Below are 18,264 nucleotides of genomic sequence, written 5' to 3' on the forward strand. Positions count from 1 at the left end.
ATATCTGACAAAAAACGTAAATCTAAAGGTGAATGTATACATCTGGTATATATAGAATGACACATTTATACACAGCAAATATCTGCTATAAAATAGGATGAAGACAAATCCGGAGTCTAATGGCAATATATAACTGCTCCACCATAAGTGTGTATATGTACATGCACTGTCTTTTCTGCTTAGGGAGAGCACCTAGACGGTGAGTGAGGGGACTCAAAAGGCCATGCAGGCTCCTCTGGGTAATATGCTAATAAGGGAGATGGAACAATACATCTGCAGTGCCACCTATTGGAAGGCAGCATTCCTGCAAGTAAAAGTCAGACTCTTTTACAAGCCTTGTAACAATGACTGGGAATTAAAAGCAAAGCTTCTGGCTTGGCTAGCGAGAGGCCTATGATATTGGTCAGGAACACTATCTTTTCTCCTTAGAGAGAGCATCTAGAAGGTGAGTGAGGAGACTTATAAGGCCATTCATGCTCCTCTGGGTAATATGCAAATAAGGGGGATTGAACACCTCTGCAGCGCCAACTAGCGTTTCGATGAAAAACCATTGCGGTTTTCTGACAGCATTTTTAATGTGCAATTAACATAAAATGAAAAATACTCTAGAAATGCCATAGAAATGGGTTAGAAGCACCATGTGGGGACGCAGCCTCAGTGGTTAATTGATCTTAAATTAATGGAGGTAAAATTGGCCAGAGCCGTCTTTATTAAGGTCTCCATGTGTCTTATTTTATTCATGATTGGTTGTAATTTTGTAGTTAAAGGGTATTTAAAGGGGTTTTCAGGTAGTACCGGCTGTCAGTGCTCGGATACACTGGGATCAGAACGGAAGCCGCTGCTCCGACCTCTGTGTAGTGGCCAGTGCAGGTAATTACAGGCTCTGGTCCCATTGATTTCAGTGAGAGCTGCGCCTGCAATTACGAGTGCTGACCACTACACAGGAACGGAGCATCGGCTTCCACTCCTTCCCCTGTATATCCCGGCTCTGACAGCGGGCACTGCCTGGAAAACCCCTTTAATACTTATAGTTTCTAATCTCGTGGCACCTGAACTCGAGCTAGGTGGCTACCATGCTATTGCTGGAGAGCAGGGTACCTTTATGGTGCTCATCACTAGCAAGACTATTAGAAGAGGTATGAAATTCTTTAAATGTCAGGATTTCTGGAAAGCTGGATAACAACTCCAACTTTAGGTGATGGATGCTCTTCAGGGGGGAATTGCTGTTTTTTTCCACTTAAATGTGAGTGACCCTGAACTGTGACTTCTCGATACATCTGTAATGTCCCTTTAATGAGGCATGAAGGTAAGAATACATCATCTACCAAACCACCACCAACGAACATTTCCATCATCTCCTCGCAGGTCATCGTACCAGTTTTGGCCAATCAGAAGAACCATCAGAACTGGCCGCAGGTTGTATCCCGGGACGTCATGCGTCACGTAAATAACTTGAAAAGTAGCACCTTTGTGATGGCCGGGCAGGTGAACGGGAAGACGCTGTTGCCATTGCCTTCAGGGTCGGAGAAGGTGGAGTACATTGACGATGACACTGAGAAGAAGTAAGTAAGGTCTTCTATAACTTTGTTAGCTGACTGTCTGTCATAACAACTCATGTGCCCCAAAGGTTGTGTTTTTAAGGGCGCACATTGGGTGACAAGTGTGCCCCTCCCTCTAACTGTTTAGATGCCGCGGTCACTATAGACTGCAACATCTAAGGGGTTACAAGGCCAGGATCAGAGTTATCTCTGATCCTGGTCATTACAGCAGGATGTCAGCGGATAACAGCCGATGCCCGCTGCAGATGGCCTGGACTCCTCTACGCTGCATTCACGCTTCAGAAAATATACATCATGGAGCCTCTAGGTAAGGCCGCCTGCCCACAAGAGTTTTTGCACTGCGAGTCCCCATGGCGATAATCCGGCCGCGGGGAACGCAATGCACGCTTTCCGTTGCTATGAAAAGCGCAGCCCCCTGTCCACAAGCGGAAAATCATAGCTATTCTCCGCTCGCGGCCAGCAAATCGCAGCATGCTGTGGATTGCCGTGATTCTCCGCTGTGAGCCTATCTGTCAGATAGGCTCACAGTGGAGATCCGTCCTGTGGCTCCTGCTCCAGGGTGGCAGCTCCCGCAACACCCGTGGACAGGCAGCCTAAGGCAATCCAAAACATATTCTTATGTTATGCGTATTAAGGGATTAGGATATGCGCAGTTCAATAAACACATTGCAAGATCTACTATAAGATGTAGATGTAAACAACTTAAAAGGGGTCAGAGGAGGATGTCAAGAATCATTTTGACCAACAGACATTGCACTGTCAAGCAAATCACAGCTGATGACACGCTGATGCTCCAACTAACGTGTCCCAATGCAAAAGCTGGTTGATACACTTAGAGGTAATAAGAGATTAGTAAGATTGCTACAGCTTTATAATATTCTCCATAGTAAAACTACTTCTTGATTATTTTTTTTGGATCAGAAGTACATGGCCAAGGGGCAATCATCTACACGGCCATGCTGCAGCATGGAAGGACTGGTTATAACGTCAGCTCGTTTATAGGCCTGCAGTATGTATGTGTAGGTGAATACACGCTGTCCGTGCACTGGTGGTACCCGAATGGAAAACATGATGGAAATGATAATCTGGCAGTGATCTTATGATGACTAAAGCATAATGGCTGTCTACATACATATTCACCCCCTTCTCCAATATACCACATCGTTCAGGCTCTAAAGAGCTCTAAGACAATTATATTTGTAGACCTGAGGAAGAAACCGAGTAGGTTGGAAAGCTCGCTGTAACATCATGTATTTCTGTTAGCCATTAAAAGCTATCATATCTACAAGATGACTTGGTTTCTCTCACTGAGAACAATCACATTTGTAGACCTGAAGCCCCAAAAACTCCGTAGTGAGCAGCCAGAAAGTATCTTCATGTCCCTCTCCTCCAGTATCAGCCCCGTTCCAAGTTCTCCTCACCCCCTTCCTGCCCCTGGACTATTTCTAAAGCCCTATTTACACGGAGCGATTATCATTCACAAACTCATTCAAACAAACTAAACTGACCGTTAAACGTTCACAGTTTTAATGCGAGCCAACGACGGAACTGCGAAGGAGAATCGTGTACTTCTCTGTATCAGGCGGCATAAAAACCATTGTTGGATCAGGCTTAGGAATGGGAAACCCTGAACGAGAAGTGAACAAGAACTGCACCATTCTCAACCAGAATCGTGATATGCAGTGCAGACACAGTCGTGGACAGGAGCCCTAAGGGTAAATTCACACCTGCAGTAGGGGCAGTTCAGGGTTTCCATTGCTATGCTCAGTTTATGGAGGAATGAAGCTAATGTACAACTGAAAGGTATGGTGGCTCAGTGGTTAGCACTGCTGCCCTGTAGTGCTGGAGTTGTGGTCAAATGTGACCAACGGTGAAGTCTCTAGTGGCTTTTTTATGTTCTCTTTTGTGTTTATTCTTCTTACTCTACTATTTCTTTTGTTATGAAACAGCAAGTGTGGTGGCTCAGTGGTTAGCACTGCTGCCGTACAATGAAGAAGTTGTTGGTAAAAATCTGAGTGAGGGTGGTAGGGTATATGGATTTTTCAATGTTGATATTGCCCTTGATGACCTTTGATCCCAGGACCCCAGCAATGTAAGGCAACCGTACTAACCACCGAGCCACATTATTGAAGAGTGCCCCCATTCCTCCACCAAAAAAAAACAGATTGTTTCAGTTCCATCCGCCTCCATGTAGCACAACCCATTTAGGTGAAGTGGGCAGGAACGTGGCTGTGTAGGGAACATCATCTCTGTGACCCCCTTTGTTCTCTGGATCAGAGGTCGGACCTCCACTGATATCCTGGTGATATTAGATGGGACATCACCACCTGAGGTTGGCTATCTCTGCCAGTCCCATTGACTTGAATGGAGCAGTGGAGGGCACAGGCGACCATTGCCCCCTCGTCAGGGATCCCAGTTCATCCTGTGGATAAGGAATAATTTGATTTCGTGGGACAACCTCTGTAGTTTAAAAAAATGTAAACTTTCTCGTCCGTATCATTGGGGGCCACAGCCTAGACCATGGGATATAGCCACTGCCCTAGGAGGCGACACTAAGCAAAAAAGTGTTAGCTCCTCCCCCCTGGCTATATCCCCCCTGCAGGCACTCAGCTAATTAGTCTTTAGCTTAGTGTCTGCTAGGAGGCAGACGTGGAAAGAGCTATTCGCGGGAATCCGGGGAGTCGGGGCTTTTCCCTGGCTCTACTGGCCTCCCGGGGGAGACGCAGGCAGGGGCTGTCTCCACCACTACTGCGGCGTCTCACCCAGAGAAGAAAAAGGGGCCCGACCATGCAATGCGCATCTGAGTCGGTTACCCGCCAGCCATAGGGCTCCCCCTCCCTGGAGTAGCGCACTGTCTGACGGTGACGCATAGGGGGTAGCACTGCTGGAACAGTCGACGCATGGACAGGCTGTGGCTCCCAGGACAACACCCCGTTTGGGACTGGCGGCAAGGGCAGCATTCCACCTGGGACCCCACATGGACAGCATTCACAACCTGGAACAGCCCGCTCGGGACTCCCTACTGGCAGCAGCAGCAGGCTCAGGTTACCTGTCACAACTCCCGGACGGCAGAGGCAGCAGCAGCGGCAGTTCTTCCTTGGCAGGGATAGAAGCAGGGCAGGTCAGGACGCCGGGGTGCCGGCCGGCAAGCCACTTCCGGGCGCGGCGCTCCGGGGGGCGGAGCGCCGTCGTCACGGCCGGAAGACTTCACTTCCGAGTCACGGGGACGCTTCCCGGCCAGGCCACGCCCCCTCCGACCACGGCAAGCTTAAAAGGGGCAGCCAGAGAGAGGAATGGCCGCTCTCTGCAGCACATCGTGTGGGCTTGCCTGCACGTCTGAGCCCGGCACTGCGCAGCTCTCTGAGCCCACAGCAGTCCTTCTGAGCACAGCAGCCCTTCTGAGCAGCAGCCGTCCAGCCATCCAGCCCTGCAGTGTCCCTCTGCTACGGAGAGGCATCCGGACAGCAGCAGCACCTCCTGTCTCGGGCACCAGCAGCAGTGACAATGCCACAGCAAGTCCCTGCCACAACGCCTGCCGGGTCACCAACGCTACGAGATCGGGTGTGTGTACCCGTGTCGACTCCCGACAACATCCAAACGTCAGGACCAGAGGCTCCAGCTGGACCGGGGGAACCGCACAAACAGCTGCGAGATCGGGTAAGCCCTGCCCAAGGCAGCACTTTGCGGTGTTCTCCCCTCGCCCTCCCCTCCCCCCTGCAGGCATTCCTGTAAACAGTACTTAGCTTTACCCGCCATTTTTTCAAATTGTATTGCGGTTGCCATGTCTGACCCGAGATCAGACGGTTCCAGCCCGGCAAAGGGGGGGGGGGGGGTGAAGCACTACGCTTGCTCTACATGCAGCGTTAAATTTGCGTACGGTCAAACCGACCCCCGCTGCGCGGGATGTACCACGGCACGCGCTCCCCCAGGGACTCCGGTGCCCCCCGCCGCCCCTGTGGAGCCAGGGCCCGAGCCCCAATGGGCAAGGTCCCTGGCCGCTGCCGTCTCCGGCCTGGCCACATCATCTGCGGCAATTTTACGCCGGTTAGAGCTCAGCTCCGACGCGTCCTCCTCGGAATACGCACGAGGGAGGGCACGCAAAAGAAGGAGGTCCCACAGTAGCGAGGACTCCCCCCGGAGATCACGACACACCAGGAGGTCAGATAGGTCCCCCAGGTCCAGGCGGTCCGGGGACTCTCGCGGTTTTCACGGATCCAGAGAATCCGTGCATACGTACCATAGATCAAGGCACTCGTCGCGATCTCGGTATTCTACAAGACAGGCCCGGGCTCACCATGAGTCCCCACGAGCGTCTTGCTCTCGGGCATCCCATGACACGGCCCAAACGGCAGGTGAGGACAGCGGGTCGGAAGACTACGACCGCTCTGGTGCCTCGTCAGTGTCTGAACTAGACGAGGAACAAGTGTCACGCCTAGCCAGCCTAATGGATAGCCTGGTAATATCCGTAAGGGAAACACTCCAGGTTACGGAGGAAACAGTAGAGACGGCCCCGTCCACGGTGTCGTTTAGACGGCAGAGGAAATCACGACAGGTCTTTCCGGACCACCCGGATTTCTCGGAAGCCCTTAACAAGGAGTGGCAGAACCCGGATAAAAAATTCAGGCAACCCGGGAAAACTTGGGAAATTACTTACCCATTCCCAGGGGGCTTGAAAAAGAGTTGGGCGGTACCTCCAGTAGTCGACCCACCCGTGTCACGACTAGCTAGGAGCACAGCATTGCCAACAGCCGAAGTAGCGACGCTAGCTAACCCGCAAGACAGGAAGCTGGACACCTTGGCAAAAACAGTGTTTCAAGTCACAGGCACAGCCTTGCAACCGATATTTGCAGCTGCATGGGTCAGTAAGGCGTCCACAGCCTGGGCCAAACAATTACGGAAAGACATCATAGCAGGCGCTCCACCAAGTGAGTTGCTCGAGCTGACAGATAATATCATACAGGCAAATAAGTTTGTATGCACAGCTCAGCTTGATGCAGCCAAATTTGTGGCCCGGGCGTCCGCCACATCGGTAGCGACAAGGAGAACACTCTGGCTGAAGAGCTGGTCAGCGGATACAGCGTCCAAGATAGCGCTAACGAAATTGCCGTTTGAAGGAGACAGGCTATTCGGCCCCAAACTGGATGACATGATAAAGGACGCCACAGGCGGCAAGAGCACGTCACTACCACAAATGCTGGCAAGAAAGGAGAAGGTCCCATTAAAAAAGAAGCCGTTCTTTAGGCCCTTTCGACGCTTTCCATCCCGCCCAGGGTCGGGGCAGTGGTCCCACTCTGCGAGAACCCCTACAGAGTCAAAGAGGGGCCCCTCATTTAAAACAAAACAGACGTGGCAATCCCGACCCGGAACATCGAAAATGGCGGGACCAAAAAGCGTGGCATGAGACACTGCCCCCACCCAGTGTCACCAGGGTGGGGGGCAGGCTCTCCCAATTTTGGGAGACATGGGGGAGGCGCGTGAACGACAAGTGGGTACAGGAGATTGTGACATCCGGGTACTCAATCGAATTCACGACCCTCCCACGGAATTTTTTCTGCAAGTCCAGAGTGCCGTCCACCCCCGAAGGGGTAGCCAACCTACAACAAGCAGTACAGAACCTACTGGCACAAGGGGTTGTGAAACCGGTGCCGGGAGCCCAGGAGAGGCAGGGGTTCTACTCGAACCTTTTTCTAGTACCCAAAAAGGACGGCAGAGTGAGGCCGGTCCTGGACTTAAGGAGGTTGAATCGATTCGTCAGGACAAAACATTTCCGGATGGAGTCAGTCAAGTCCGTGATAACATCCATGCAGCCGGGGGAATTTCTGTCCTCGATAGATATCAAGGACGCCTACCTTCATATCCCAATTCGGGAAACACATCAGAAATTCCTCCGCTTCAAAACACAGGGAAGGCACTTTCAGTTTACGGCGCTGCCATTCGGCCTGTCTACGTCGCCAAGAGTTTTCACGAAGGTACTAGCAGCAGTGATGGCGCTAGTTCATGCGGAAGGTATAGCGGCTATTCCATACCTAGACGACATACTAATAAAAGCACCATCATGGGACGACAACGTCAGGAGCCTGAACGTCACGGTAAAAACCCTAGAAGAATTCGGCTGGATAGTGAACCACGAAAAGTCATGCCTAATACCAACGCAACGTTTGCAATTTCTGGGCATGATATTCGACACCAGCCTCCACCGGATCCTGCTACCTCAAGCAAAGGCACACAAGCTCCGGCAGGGCGTTCGGTCCCTAAGGCAGGGGAAACCACTGACCATCAGATACTGCATGGCTATCCTGGGCCAGATGGTGGCAGCATTCGAGGCAATCCCCTTCGCTCAGTTCCAATCAAGGATGTTACAACACCTGATACTGTCACGCTGGAATGGGTCCCGGCTGACCCTGGAACGGCAGATCCAGATAACCCCTCAGGTCCGAGGGTCACTGAAATGGTGGCTGAGACCTGGCAGGCTTCAGACAGGGCGACCGTTGGGCCCCAGGCGATGGACAGTAGTGACGACGGACGCCAGCCTTTCGGGCTGGGGGGGAACACTGAGGGACCAATCGGTTCAAGGAGTGTGGTCACAAAGAGAGGCACGGCTTCACATAAACATTCTAGAACTGTGAGCTATCTACCGGACGCTCCGACACTTCGGGCCCAGTCTCAAGAGAAAAAGCGTACGCATCCAGACGGACAACACCACAGCGGTGGCCTATATCAACCGGCAAGGTGGGACACGGAGCTCGTCGGTAATGAGCGAGGTGGCAGCCATACTGACATGGGCAGAGAGGCATCTAAGCTCAATATCCGCGGTGTACATCCCCGGAGTGGAAAACTGGATGGCGGATTACCTAAGCCGGGAAAGGATAGATCCCGGCGAATGGGGCCTGCATCCAGAAATCTTTCAAACGATATGCCTGAAATGGGGCACACCAGATGTGGACCTCATGGCGTCACGGCTAAACTGCAGGATACGCCCATTTGTGTCCCGAGCCCGGGACCCACAGGCAGCGGCAACCGATGCCCTGACAATTCCGTGGAGGGAGTACAAACTCCTATACGTATTCCCGCCAATCCCGCTCATACCGAGGATCCTGGGAAAAATCAAGCAGGAAGGGCAACCGGCGATATTGGTAGCACCAAATTGGCCAAGAAGGAGCTGGTACGCGGCCATCATAGAGATGCTGTTCGACACACCGTGGCACCTTCCGGAGCGAAGAGACCTGCTATCCCAGGGGCCTTTTGTTCACCCGGATTCCAGGTCTCTACATTTGACGGCTTGGCCGTTGAGACCGAGGTGTTGAGAAGGAAAGGTTATGCGGAGAATGTCATCCAGACAATGATACGAGCCAGAAAAGCAGCCTCGTCAGCAATCTACTATAGAGTCTGGAAGCGCTTCTTCATCTGGTGCGAGGAGAGGCATTTACAACCAATGCAATTTTCGGTGTCCAGAATTCTTGCATTCCTACAATCAGGCCTTGAAGTAGGATTATGGGTAGGCTCGTTGAGGGGCCAGGTGTCAGCACTAACGGTACTGTTCCAAAGACCAATTGCAAACAGGATAGCAGTACGGACATTCCTGCAAGGAGTCGCCCATACAACACCCCCGTTTAAGCCTCTGGCCCAAACTTGGGAGCTCAATCTCGTGTTAGACACTATTACGGACCAGCCGTTTGAGCCGCTCAAGGAAATCCCTATGCGGTTACTAACCTGGAAGGTGGCATTCCTCGTCGCTATCACATCGATCCGGAGGGTCTCAGAACTAGCGGCATTGTCTATACAAACACCATATATGGCCTTCCACCAGGACAAAGTGGTACTAAGACCATCACCCGAGTTTTTACCAAAAGTAGTCTCTCAGTTTCATATTAATGAAGAAATCGTTTTGCCCTCCTTTTGTCCAAATCCAGTACACAAAAAGGAAAAACTACTGCACCACCTGGACGTAGTAAGGGCGCTGAGAACCTATGTGAAGAGAACAAGGGATTTCCGCAAGACCGACTCCCTCTTCGTTATTCCGGAGGGGACCCGAAGGGGCCTAGCAGCCTCAAAAATCACCCTATCGAAATGGATAAGGTCCCTGATAACGGAAGCATATCGAGCCTCGGGACGCTCGCCACCATTTCGGGTTACGGCCCACTCCACACGGGCGGTGGGGGCCTCCTGGGCAGTCCGTCACGGAGCCTCAGCCCTCCAGGTGTGTAAGGCAGCCACCTGGACTTCCGTACATACATTCTCGAAATTTTATAGAGTCCACATAGCTGCGTCATCCGACGCCGCTCTTGGACGGAAAATCTTGCAGGCGGCAGACGTCTGACCGCATGTGCAGTGCCCACCCAATATATGTTTTTTTCGGGACTGCTTGTGAACGTCCCATGGTCTAGGCTGTGGCCCCCAATGATACGGACGAGAAACAGATATTTTTTATATAACTTACCGTAAAATCTCTTTCTCGTCGCGTTCATTGGGGGCCACAGCACCCACCCCTTATTATTTAGGCGGTTGCCGGAACTCTCTGTTCTTCGGTCATTTTTTTGGTGGCAAAGAATTACGCCAGAGATATGTTTGGTATGTATATAACGCAATATGTATAAATGTACTCCCACTGGCTTCCTACTGCTTGCAGACAGACTAATTAGCTGAGTGCCTGCAGGGGGGATATAGCCAGGGGGGAGGAGCTAACACTTTTTTGCTTAGTGTCGCCTCCTAGGGCAGTGGCTATATCCCATGGTCTAGGCTGTGGCCCCCAATGAACGCGACGAGAAAGAGATTTTACGGTAAGTTATACCAAAAATATCTGTATTGCTTTCTGTAGACTTTTTTTTTTCAGATTTTCTTTAATTTCAAGCAGCAGCAAACAAGCCGAGAAATCCCTTTAATCAGGTTTGTTTTGGTGAACTCGCTTTAGTTTCAGGCTACAGGAGAATTTTTCTTGTATTTTATTTGTGAGTGAACTTTTCAGGCTTCGGCTCCCCAACTGTGTCTGACAGATCTATATATAATCTCCTTTATTGCTGTTACCAACCATTCACCGGGCCGGTAACACAGCCGCATTGTCGGGTTAACCCTTCCAGCACCAGATAGGCTCATCAGACGACGTGCAGTAATTACCAATGTCAGCTAGCATTACCATTGCCGAGTAACAGAAATGTTTTTCACGTCTCTGAGCTGACTGAGGGGGTCTCACACGGACGGATTTTAATTGCGTAATCCACGACCAACACCCGCGGAGGAGGATCGGTGGCAAAATGCAGGCATTGAAAGGCTTTCCGTCTCCGTTCTGTTTTCTACACTGGATCAAAAGTACAGACTGCTGCGCCTTTGTTTACGGTTTTGGAACGTGTTGTGCTGGTTCTTTAGGGATGTGGCTCAGTGGTTAGCACTGTTGCCCTACAGCGCTGGGATCTTGGGTTCAAATTTCATCAAGGGCAACATCAACTTTGACAAACTCCATACAGCCATCACCCTTGGGTGAGATCTGAACCTACAAGTGAGACACCACATTTGTTCTTTTATTGCTAGGGAAATAAAAAGGCAAGAATAAACCCAAAGATAACATAAAAAAGCAATTCAGACATCATCACGCTTGGTCAGATTTGAACCTACGATTCCAGCACTACAAGGCAGCAGCTCTAATGGCTGAGCCACCATGCATGAGAAGAATAAACATAATGAGAACAAACAACATCCATGCAGATGTTCCCCATAGTCGGATGTGAACCAAGAACCCCAGTGTTACAATGGGTGGTGGCTCAGTTATTAGCACTGCTGCCTTGCAGTGCTGGAGTTGTAGGCTCAAATCTGACCAAGGGGGATGGCTGCGGAGTTTTTCAAAGTTAATGTTGCTCTTGAGGAGGACCCCCCAGTACTGCAATGCAGCAGTGCTAACCACTGAGCCACCTGCACTAAAGATGCAACACCTCAACCTTGCAGAAACAACAACCAGCAGCACACTATATGACCCAAACTGGGTAGGACAAAAAGGAAGCCAAATAATGCACGAGCTGTAGAGATGGGGAGTCCGGGTCCTCACTCCCAAAATGGGATATAATCAAAAGAAAGTCCTGCAGCAGCATACAAAGGTGCCAAAAAGATGTAATGAAAAAGGGCTTTATTTCCTCCATATAAACAACGTCTCAAGCTTGAGAAAGAGCACATTGCGTGAGCGAAACGTCGTTTACATGGAGAAATAAAGACCTTTTTCATTACATCTTTTTGGCACCTTTGTGGGGTACAGCTAGGGAAAAGTGATATGGAAAAGACCTGGGGGTAATAGTGGACTGTAGACTAAACTGGAATAAACCAATGCCAGTCAGCTACTACAAAAGCTAATAAAGTCTTGGGGTGCATTAAAAGAGGTATAGGGGCGAGGGACGAGAACATTATCCTCCCACTATATAAGGCACTAGTCAGGCCCCACATGGAATACTGCGTACAGTTCTGGTCACCGGTGCTCAGGAAAGATGTTACGGTATTAGAGGGGGTTCAAAGGGCAACTAAACTAATACATGGAATGACGGGACTGGAATACCCAGAGAGGCTATCCAAATTGGGATTTTTTACTCTAGAAAAAAGACGGCTGAGGGGTGATCAAATTACTCGGTATAAATACATGAAGGGACAATACAAGGATCTCTCCCATGATCTGTTTATACCCAGGACTGTGACGGTAACGAGGGGACATCCGCTACGTCTAGAAGAAAGCAGGTTTCATCACCAACACAGAAAAGGGTTCTTTACTGTAAGAGCAGTGAGACTGTGGAACTCTCTGCGTGAGGACGTGGTGATGGCAAAATGCATAGAGGAGTTTAAGAGGGGACTAAATGTCTTTCTAGAGCCCTATGATATTACCGGATATAGACATTAGGTGATCAGAGGGGTTGCGGCTCCTATCACCCCATCTCACTCCTTAATAACAACTAGAGATGAGCGAGCATACTCGCTAAGGGCAATTGCTTGAGCGAGCATTGCCCCTAGCGAGTACCTGCCCGCTCGAGAGACAAGTTTCGGGTGCCAGCGCAGGGGAGCGGTGAGTTGCGGCAGTGAGCAGTGGGGAGCGGGGGGAGAGAGGGAGAGAGAGATCTCCCCTCCGTTCCTCCCCGCTCTCCCCTGCCGCTCCCTGCCCGCCGCTGGCACCCGAACCTTTTCTCTCGAGCGGGCATGTCATGCCTTTGGCAGTCTCTGTTCAGTAAGATTGTCTGTACTGTATAAGGTATATGGTATTGCTTTATTTCTGGCATTACTAGATAGACTTTCTGTTAGGGCTCCATCTAGTGGGCATTTATATACTGAGCCTCAGCCTATTTTGTCCTCTGAGGGATTCTGTATCTTTTACCCATGACCTCAGTGACATCATCAGCTCAGCTCTCGGTGACATCATCAGCTCAGCCCTCGGTGACATCATCAGCTCAGCCCACAGCAGCCATTTTCTGACACATTCCCTCCATGTCTGGACGGCTCTAGAGCCCCTCTGGAAACCTTTATTATCCAGGCTCACAGCGGCATCGTCATTTTATTTCTACCTTGCAATAAAGTTGAGAGCGGACATTGCTCCATGGTCATTGTGTTGCAGGGAAGGTCATCTGCCTGTCTACGTACGCTCCACTCATAGGGAGGACAGAACCGGGCAGGTACTCGCTCAGGGCAATGCCCGCTCATCACTAATAACAACGTTAATATCCTTACAACAATACTGGCGACGCGTGTAAACTCAGATGTTGGGGAGATCCTACACGCTGACCAGTCTGGCTCCATGCTCGCCAAAAGTACAGACATGAACCTAAGGCGACTTATCAACCATCTGACGTATGAACACTCTAACAGGGAAGCGCACCTTGGTGCTTATAGACCGGTCAGAGGCCTTCGACTCTGTGGAGCGGAAGTACTTGTAGTCAGTGATGAAACCGTTTGGGTTTGGGCCGACCTTTATTAAATGGGTTAGGATCCTGTACGACCCTCCATGGCCAATATTAAAACTAATATCCAGGTTTCTGCCCAATTCCCCGTGGGTACAGGCACGGGACAGGGCTGCCCTCTATCCCCTGCCTTGTTTGCCCTTGCTATTGAGCCCCTTGCGATCCAGGCCCGACATCACAGGTAGTAAAGGGATTTAAATTGCGTAACTACGAACAGCTCATAGCACTATATGCGGATGACAGTCTCCTCTGTCTCCAGGGCCCGGGGTCTTCTCTTGACTTCGCACTAGGCATCTTTAACACTCTGGCATTAGGGTTAACTGGGACAAAACCCATCTTACGGCAGTGGACCCTGCGGCGGCTGAGCTCCCTTTGCCCGCCCCGCTGAGCTGGATAGCTCAGACAGCCTATTTGTTTATAAAGATGTCAATGCAGTTCTTTACTTTTTATGACCTTCACCTAGTCCCTGTCCTGGACTGGGCTGGGGGACGGGCGGTGTGCTGGGCCTCTTCTTCTCCTAGTAGGCAGAATTAACTCGTTAGAAATGAAACTATTGCCAACATATTTGTATGTGTTGCATAGTTTTCCTACCCTGATTGCAAACAAATTTTTTACCCTGTGCCTCCTGGTGAGCTGGAGAGGATTAACCTGACCCTCCTTCTACTACCATTATCTGGCCGGCCAGTTGGTGTATGCTGGGTGGTGGTTGTCTTTATCAGATTATAACCCGGCGGTGGGCCTGGAGCACGGGGTGGTGGTCCCTGACCAGAGCCTGAGGGGGCTACTGATGCATAGACCCTCATCTTCTATTGCCCCCTTGCCCACTCCTATGCTTGTAACATTCAAAATTTGGCACCAGGTCTTGCAGCTGTGCCCTGAAGACAGAGCCAAGTGGTTCCCACAAACTGCCCTGTGGAATAACCCCAATCTGCCGCACCTGCGACGTTTTATAGAATCCACTTTTTGGAGACTTCGGGGTGTTAATGTCCTCTCCAACATAGTCAGGGTGGGTAACTACATTCCTACATCTGCAGACAACCCATGACCTGCCTGGGCATTCCTATTTTAGATACTGCCGGCTACGGGATGTAGTCAGGGCCCAATTGGGGGCCTATCCATACCACTGTCTCTGACACGTCTGGAAGGCTTGGCACAGATGTGTAACCTAGTTAAACCACTATCTAGCTTCTATGCCCATTTAATGCAACATCTTGCCTCACTGAGTGAGAAGGCCACGCAGAAATGGGTTACTGATATCCCCGACCTGTTATCGGGGAGGACGGAGACGTACTAAAAGGCTGTGGTCCTCCTTTGGTTAGCGCTCGGCACAAGCTCATCCAGGTCAGGTTCCTGCATCGCATATACTAGACCCCCTCCAGCCTGCATGTTATGGGTCTGCTCCCTTCAGCGATGTGCCTAGTTGCTGATGGGACCACCATGCATGTGTTTTAGGACTGCGCCGTCCTCCAAAACTATTGAGGGGACATTCTCACATTTATGGAAATACAGTTGGGGCCCCCAGGATCATGCACCCTGGAGTTTGCCTCTTCGGGCTTGCTGGAGACCTACCAGTGGCTGCGGCAACCACTACTTTATATCAATTACTGTTCTTTTATGCCAAAAAAGTGGTTTTCCAAACTGGAAACACCCAGGGAGGCCGACGAGGAATGCATGGATCCAGGTGGTAAATTCTACATTCCCAATGTACAAGCTGACGTATATGGCCAGGGGATGCCCTGAGAAATTCGATAAGATTTGGGGTGACTGGGTGAACTGCCCTGCAATGGCAACGGAAATGCCTGTCAAGGTATTGAGAGGAGATAGGTCCGAGGACACCCGCCAATTTTCTCCTTTTAGGAGTCCCGCTGTGTTGTTGGGGGAGGGGGGAATTTGGGGTTCTTGTTGTGTGCCCTTATTCCCCCCGGAGTCCCTTCTTTTATGGGTCTTTACATCAGCAGCATTTTTAACTAAGTTATAATTAAAACTGTATAGCCACATACTGTGTTGGGAGGAACGTATGCACAGACGGGGGACTGATGGTTTCTCTGCTCTCTGGTACTTCTGCATTGTGATTCTCTACCAAGATGGCGCCTGCGGTGCCCGCTGCCTCCCTTTATTTGTTGTTTATTCTGGCTAGATAAAAGTTCATTTAAAGATAACCAGAAGGCTTGTTGATCCGGGATCTTCAGACTGCCCTTGACTTGGAGTCATGAAGGAGTGTTGATCCAGAGATTATTCTGACTGCCCTTATGGAGTCGAAAAGGAATTTTTCCCCAAAAATGGGATAAATTGGCTTCTGCCTCGTTATTAGTTTTTTTTTTTCTTTTTCCCCTTCCTCTGGATCAACAAGGGGGGGGGAGGTGGAAACAGGATGAACCGGATGGGTATTTGTCTTGTTTCAGCCTAGCATACTATGTTACTATGTTATATATACACCTTGCAGAAGGGGAAATGGGGAGAAATCCAGGATACAAGTCCTATAATGGCCAGAAGTCTAGTTATTCCTCATGTTCACACGGCAGCTTATTCTGGAGAGTCATTTGAAACCATCATCAATATACCTGTAACTTTGGTCTTCTGCAGCGACAACCTGGACAAGACGATAGTCCACGCCATAGAGTCTGCAATCATTCAGTGGAGCCACCAGGTGCGGGCCGTGCTCAAGAGAGAATCATCCGAGCTACTCTTACTGGGGAAGAACCCCAACCCAACGGTGGAGCTCGACTTCTGGAAGAACAGGTACAGTGACATCGCCAAGAGACTTAACATCCCAACTGCATTGAGTAATTCGGAGTTCAAAGCTGCGCTGTGATTGGTTGGGGCAACAAAGACATTTTGTCATTTAGACCATTTCATAAATCTGTCCAAATACTTTTTGTAGTTCACCCCTTTAACATTTTTTTGCCGTGAAAATGAGAAATTCCATTTTTTCCCCCCAATAATTCATTGTTTTAGCTCTATAGATTTAATCTTTACAAGGAGTAATGTTAGAAAACACGCTCTACAATATTTGCGCAATTTCTGCTGTGTATGCCGGTTCCCAATATGTGCTTGTAAATGGCTGCTTGGGTCCGAGGAAACAAAACCCCTTAAAACTAACCCCATTTTGGAAACTATGCTCAACTGAAAATTAAACTAGCATTGTATTGGACATTTTGACTGTGAAGGTGTTTCAGGTAATTTTTCATTTTCACAGCCCAATGTTAAAAAAAAAAAAAAAATCAGTTTTTTTTTCCTATTATTTGTTGGTTTTTTTTTAGCCTTCACATTTTTCAATTCCTCAATTGAATTTACCAATTTCTCCAGAGAATGTAGATACCCCATGCGTGGGCTCATCGTAGGAGTTGGATGGGAAGGAGTCCCATTTGGCTTTGGAATTTTCTGGAATGGCTTTCGGACACCATGTCATACTTGCAGAGCCCCTGCGGTACCAGTACGGTGGAAATGGCAACCAAAAGTGAACCCATTTTGGCAACTGCACCCTTCAAGAATTTATTTATCATTTTGATCCTACAGGTGTTGTGCAGAGATGAATGTACAGCGGATGTTAAAAAGTGAAAATTGCTATTTTTCCACAAGGATACCATTTGAGTGCTCAATATATTATACCCAGCGTGTGCCAATTAATTACTATGCTGTGTTTCCGGGTTTTAGAAACCCCAAAAGCCCCATTTATACGCAGAGATGATCGCTCCAAATTTGTTCAAAGGATGGTTTGAGTGACCGTTTGGAGCGATCATTTTGCATAAGCCACAAATGGGCACTATTTGCCAATAATAGTTTATTAACTTCATTTGCGTGAATTTAGAGAACGGCAGGTGGTCTGTTCTCTAAATACATCACCTTTGTGCTGTTGCGGGCTGCACGCTGAATTTAATGTTATCAGCACTCCCCTATATACCAAACTGTATAAACTTGGTATTGGTGGAATCGTGTGACTCAGAGAATAATGATATCACACTATTTATTCTGCATGTTGAACGCCGTAAAAATAAAAACCAAAAAACAAATGGCAGAATTTCTTTTTTTCCCCAATCTCCATACAAATTTTTTTACAAAATTTATGCAATACATTATATATACCCAAAAATGATGCCATCAAAAAGTACAACTTGTCCCGCAAAAAACAAGCCCTCATACGGCCGTGTCAATGGAAAAATGAAAAAGTTATGGCTCTTGGAACGCGACTGGAAAATTAGTTGAAATTAAATGATTGGCCCAATTAAAAAACCTGCCCTGGTGGGTCTGACAGGGGGGTAAGAAACCCGCCACTGAAGGGGTTAAAGGGGTTATCTATGTGTAAATGATAAATAGACTCTGCAGGATGGATCTGAGCCTACAGTACCGTGATTGATTTTGGCCTTTTGTGGCCTCCTAGTGGTATCTTCGGTCCCGGTCCGCACCAGTCACCACTGATTCACTGTGGCACAGGGATTCGCTTTAAAAGAAAGTTGCTGCGATCCTGACCAGTCAATCACATTGATCGCAGGAGGCCACGAAGCTCCACGGGCACCAGCCAACTTTATTCCTTCATTGTGTGATTAGACAGGGCGACCCCCTAATGCTCTGCCCTACATATTAGGCACATTGTATTAAATATTGATGACCTATCATCAGGATAGGTCATCAATAGTAGATCGTCTGGGGTCCGCCGCTTGGGACTCCAACCGATTAGCTGAGCTGTCAGTGTTGCAAATACACAGAGGTTGGAGCAGACGCCTCCGCGACGGCCTCCGTGCAGTGGCCAGCACTTGTAACTGCAGGCACGGCTCTCATTGAAATTAATGGGA

General features: G+C 49.4%; 1 protein-coding gene across 1 annotated transcript in view; it reads left to right on the forward strand.

The window, feature by feature from the left end:
• The window catches only part of DNAH9 (dynein axonemal heavy chain 9), a 313,610-nt gene that overhangs the window by 12,881 nt on the left and 282,465 nt on the right, over window positions 1-18,264 (forward strand). Inside the window, exons 2-3 of the mRNA XM_066587296.1 lie at window positions 1,366-1,562; window positions 16,058-16,213. Coding sequence (XP_066443393.1) covers window positions 1,366-1,562; window positions 16,058-16,213 — 353 coding nt within the window. The remainder of the gene's footprint in view (window positions 1-1,365; window positions 1,563-16,057; window positions 16,214-18,264) is intronic.

The sequence above is a fragment of the Eleutherodactylus coqui genome, chromosome 13, assembly GCF_035609145.1.
Source record: "Eleutherodactylus coqui strain aEleCoq1 chromosome 13, aEleCoq1.hap1, whole genome shotgun sequence".
In the NCBI taxonomy this organism is placed as follows: Eukaryota; Metazoa; Chordata; class Amphibia; order Anura; family Eleutherodactylidae; genus Eleutherodactylus; species Eleutherodactylus coqui.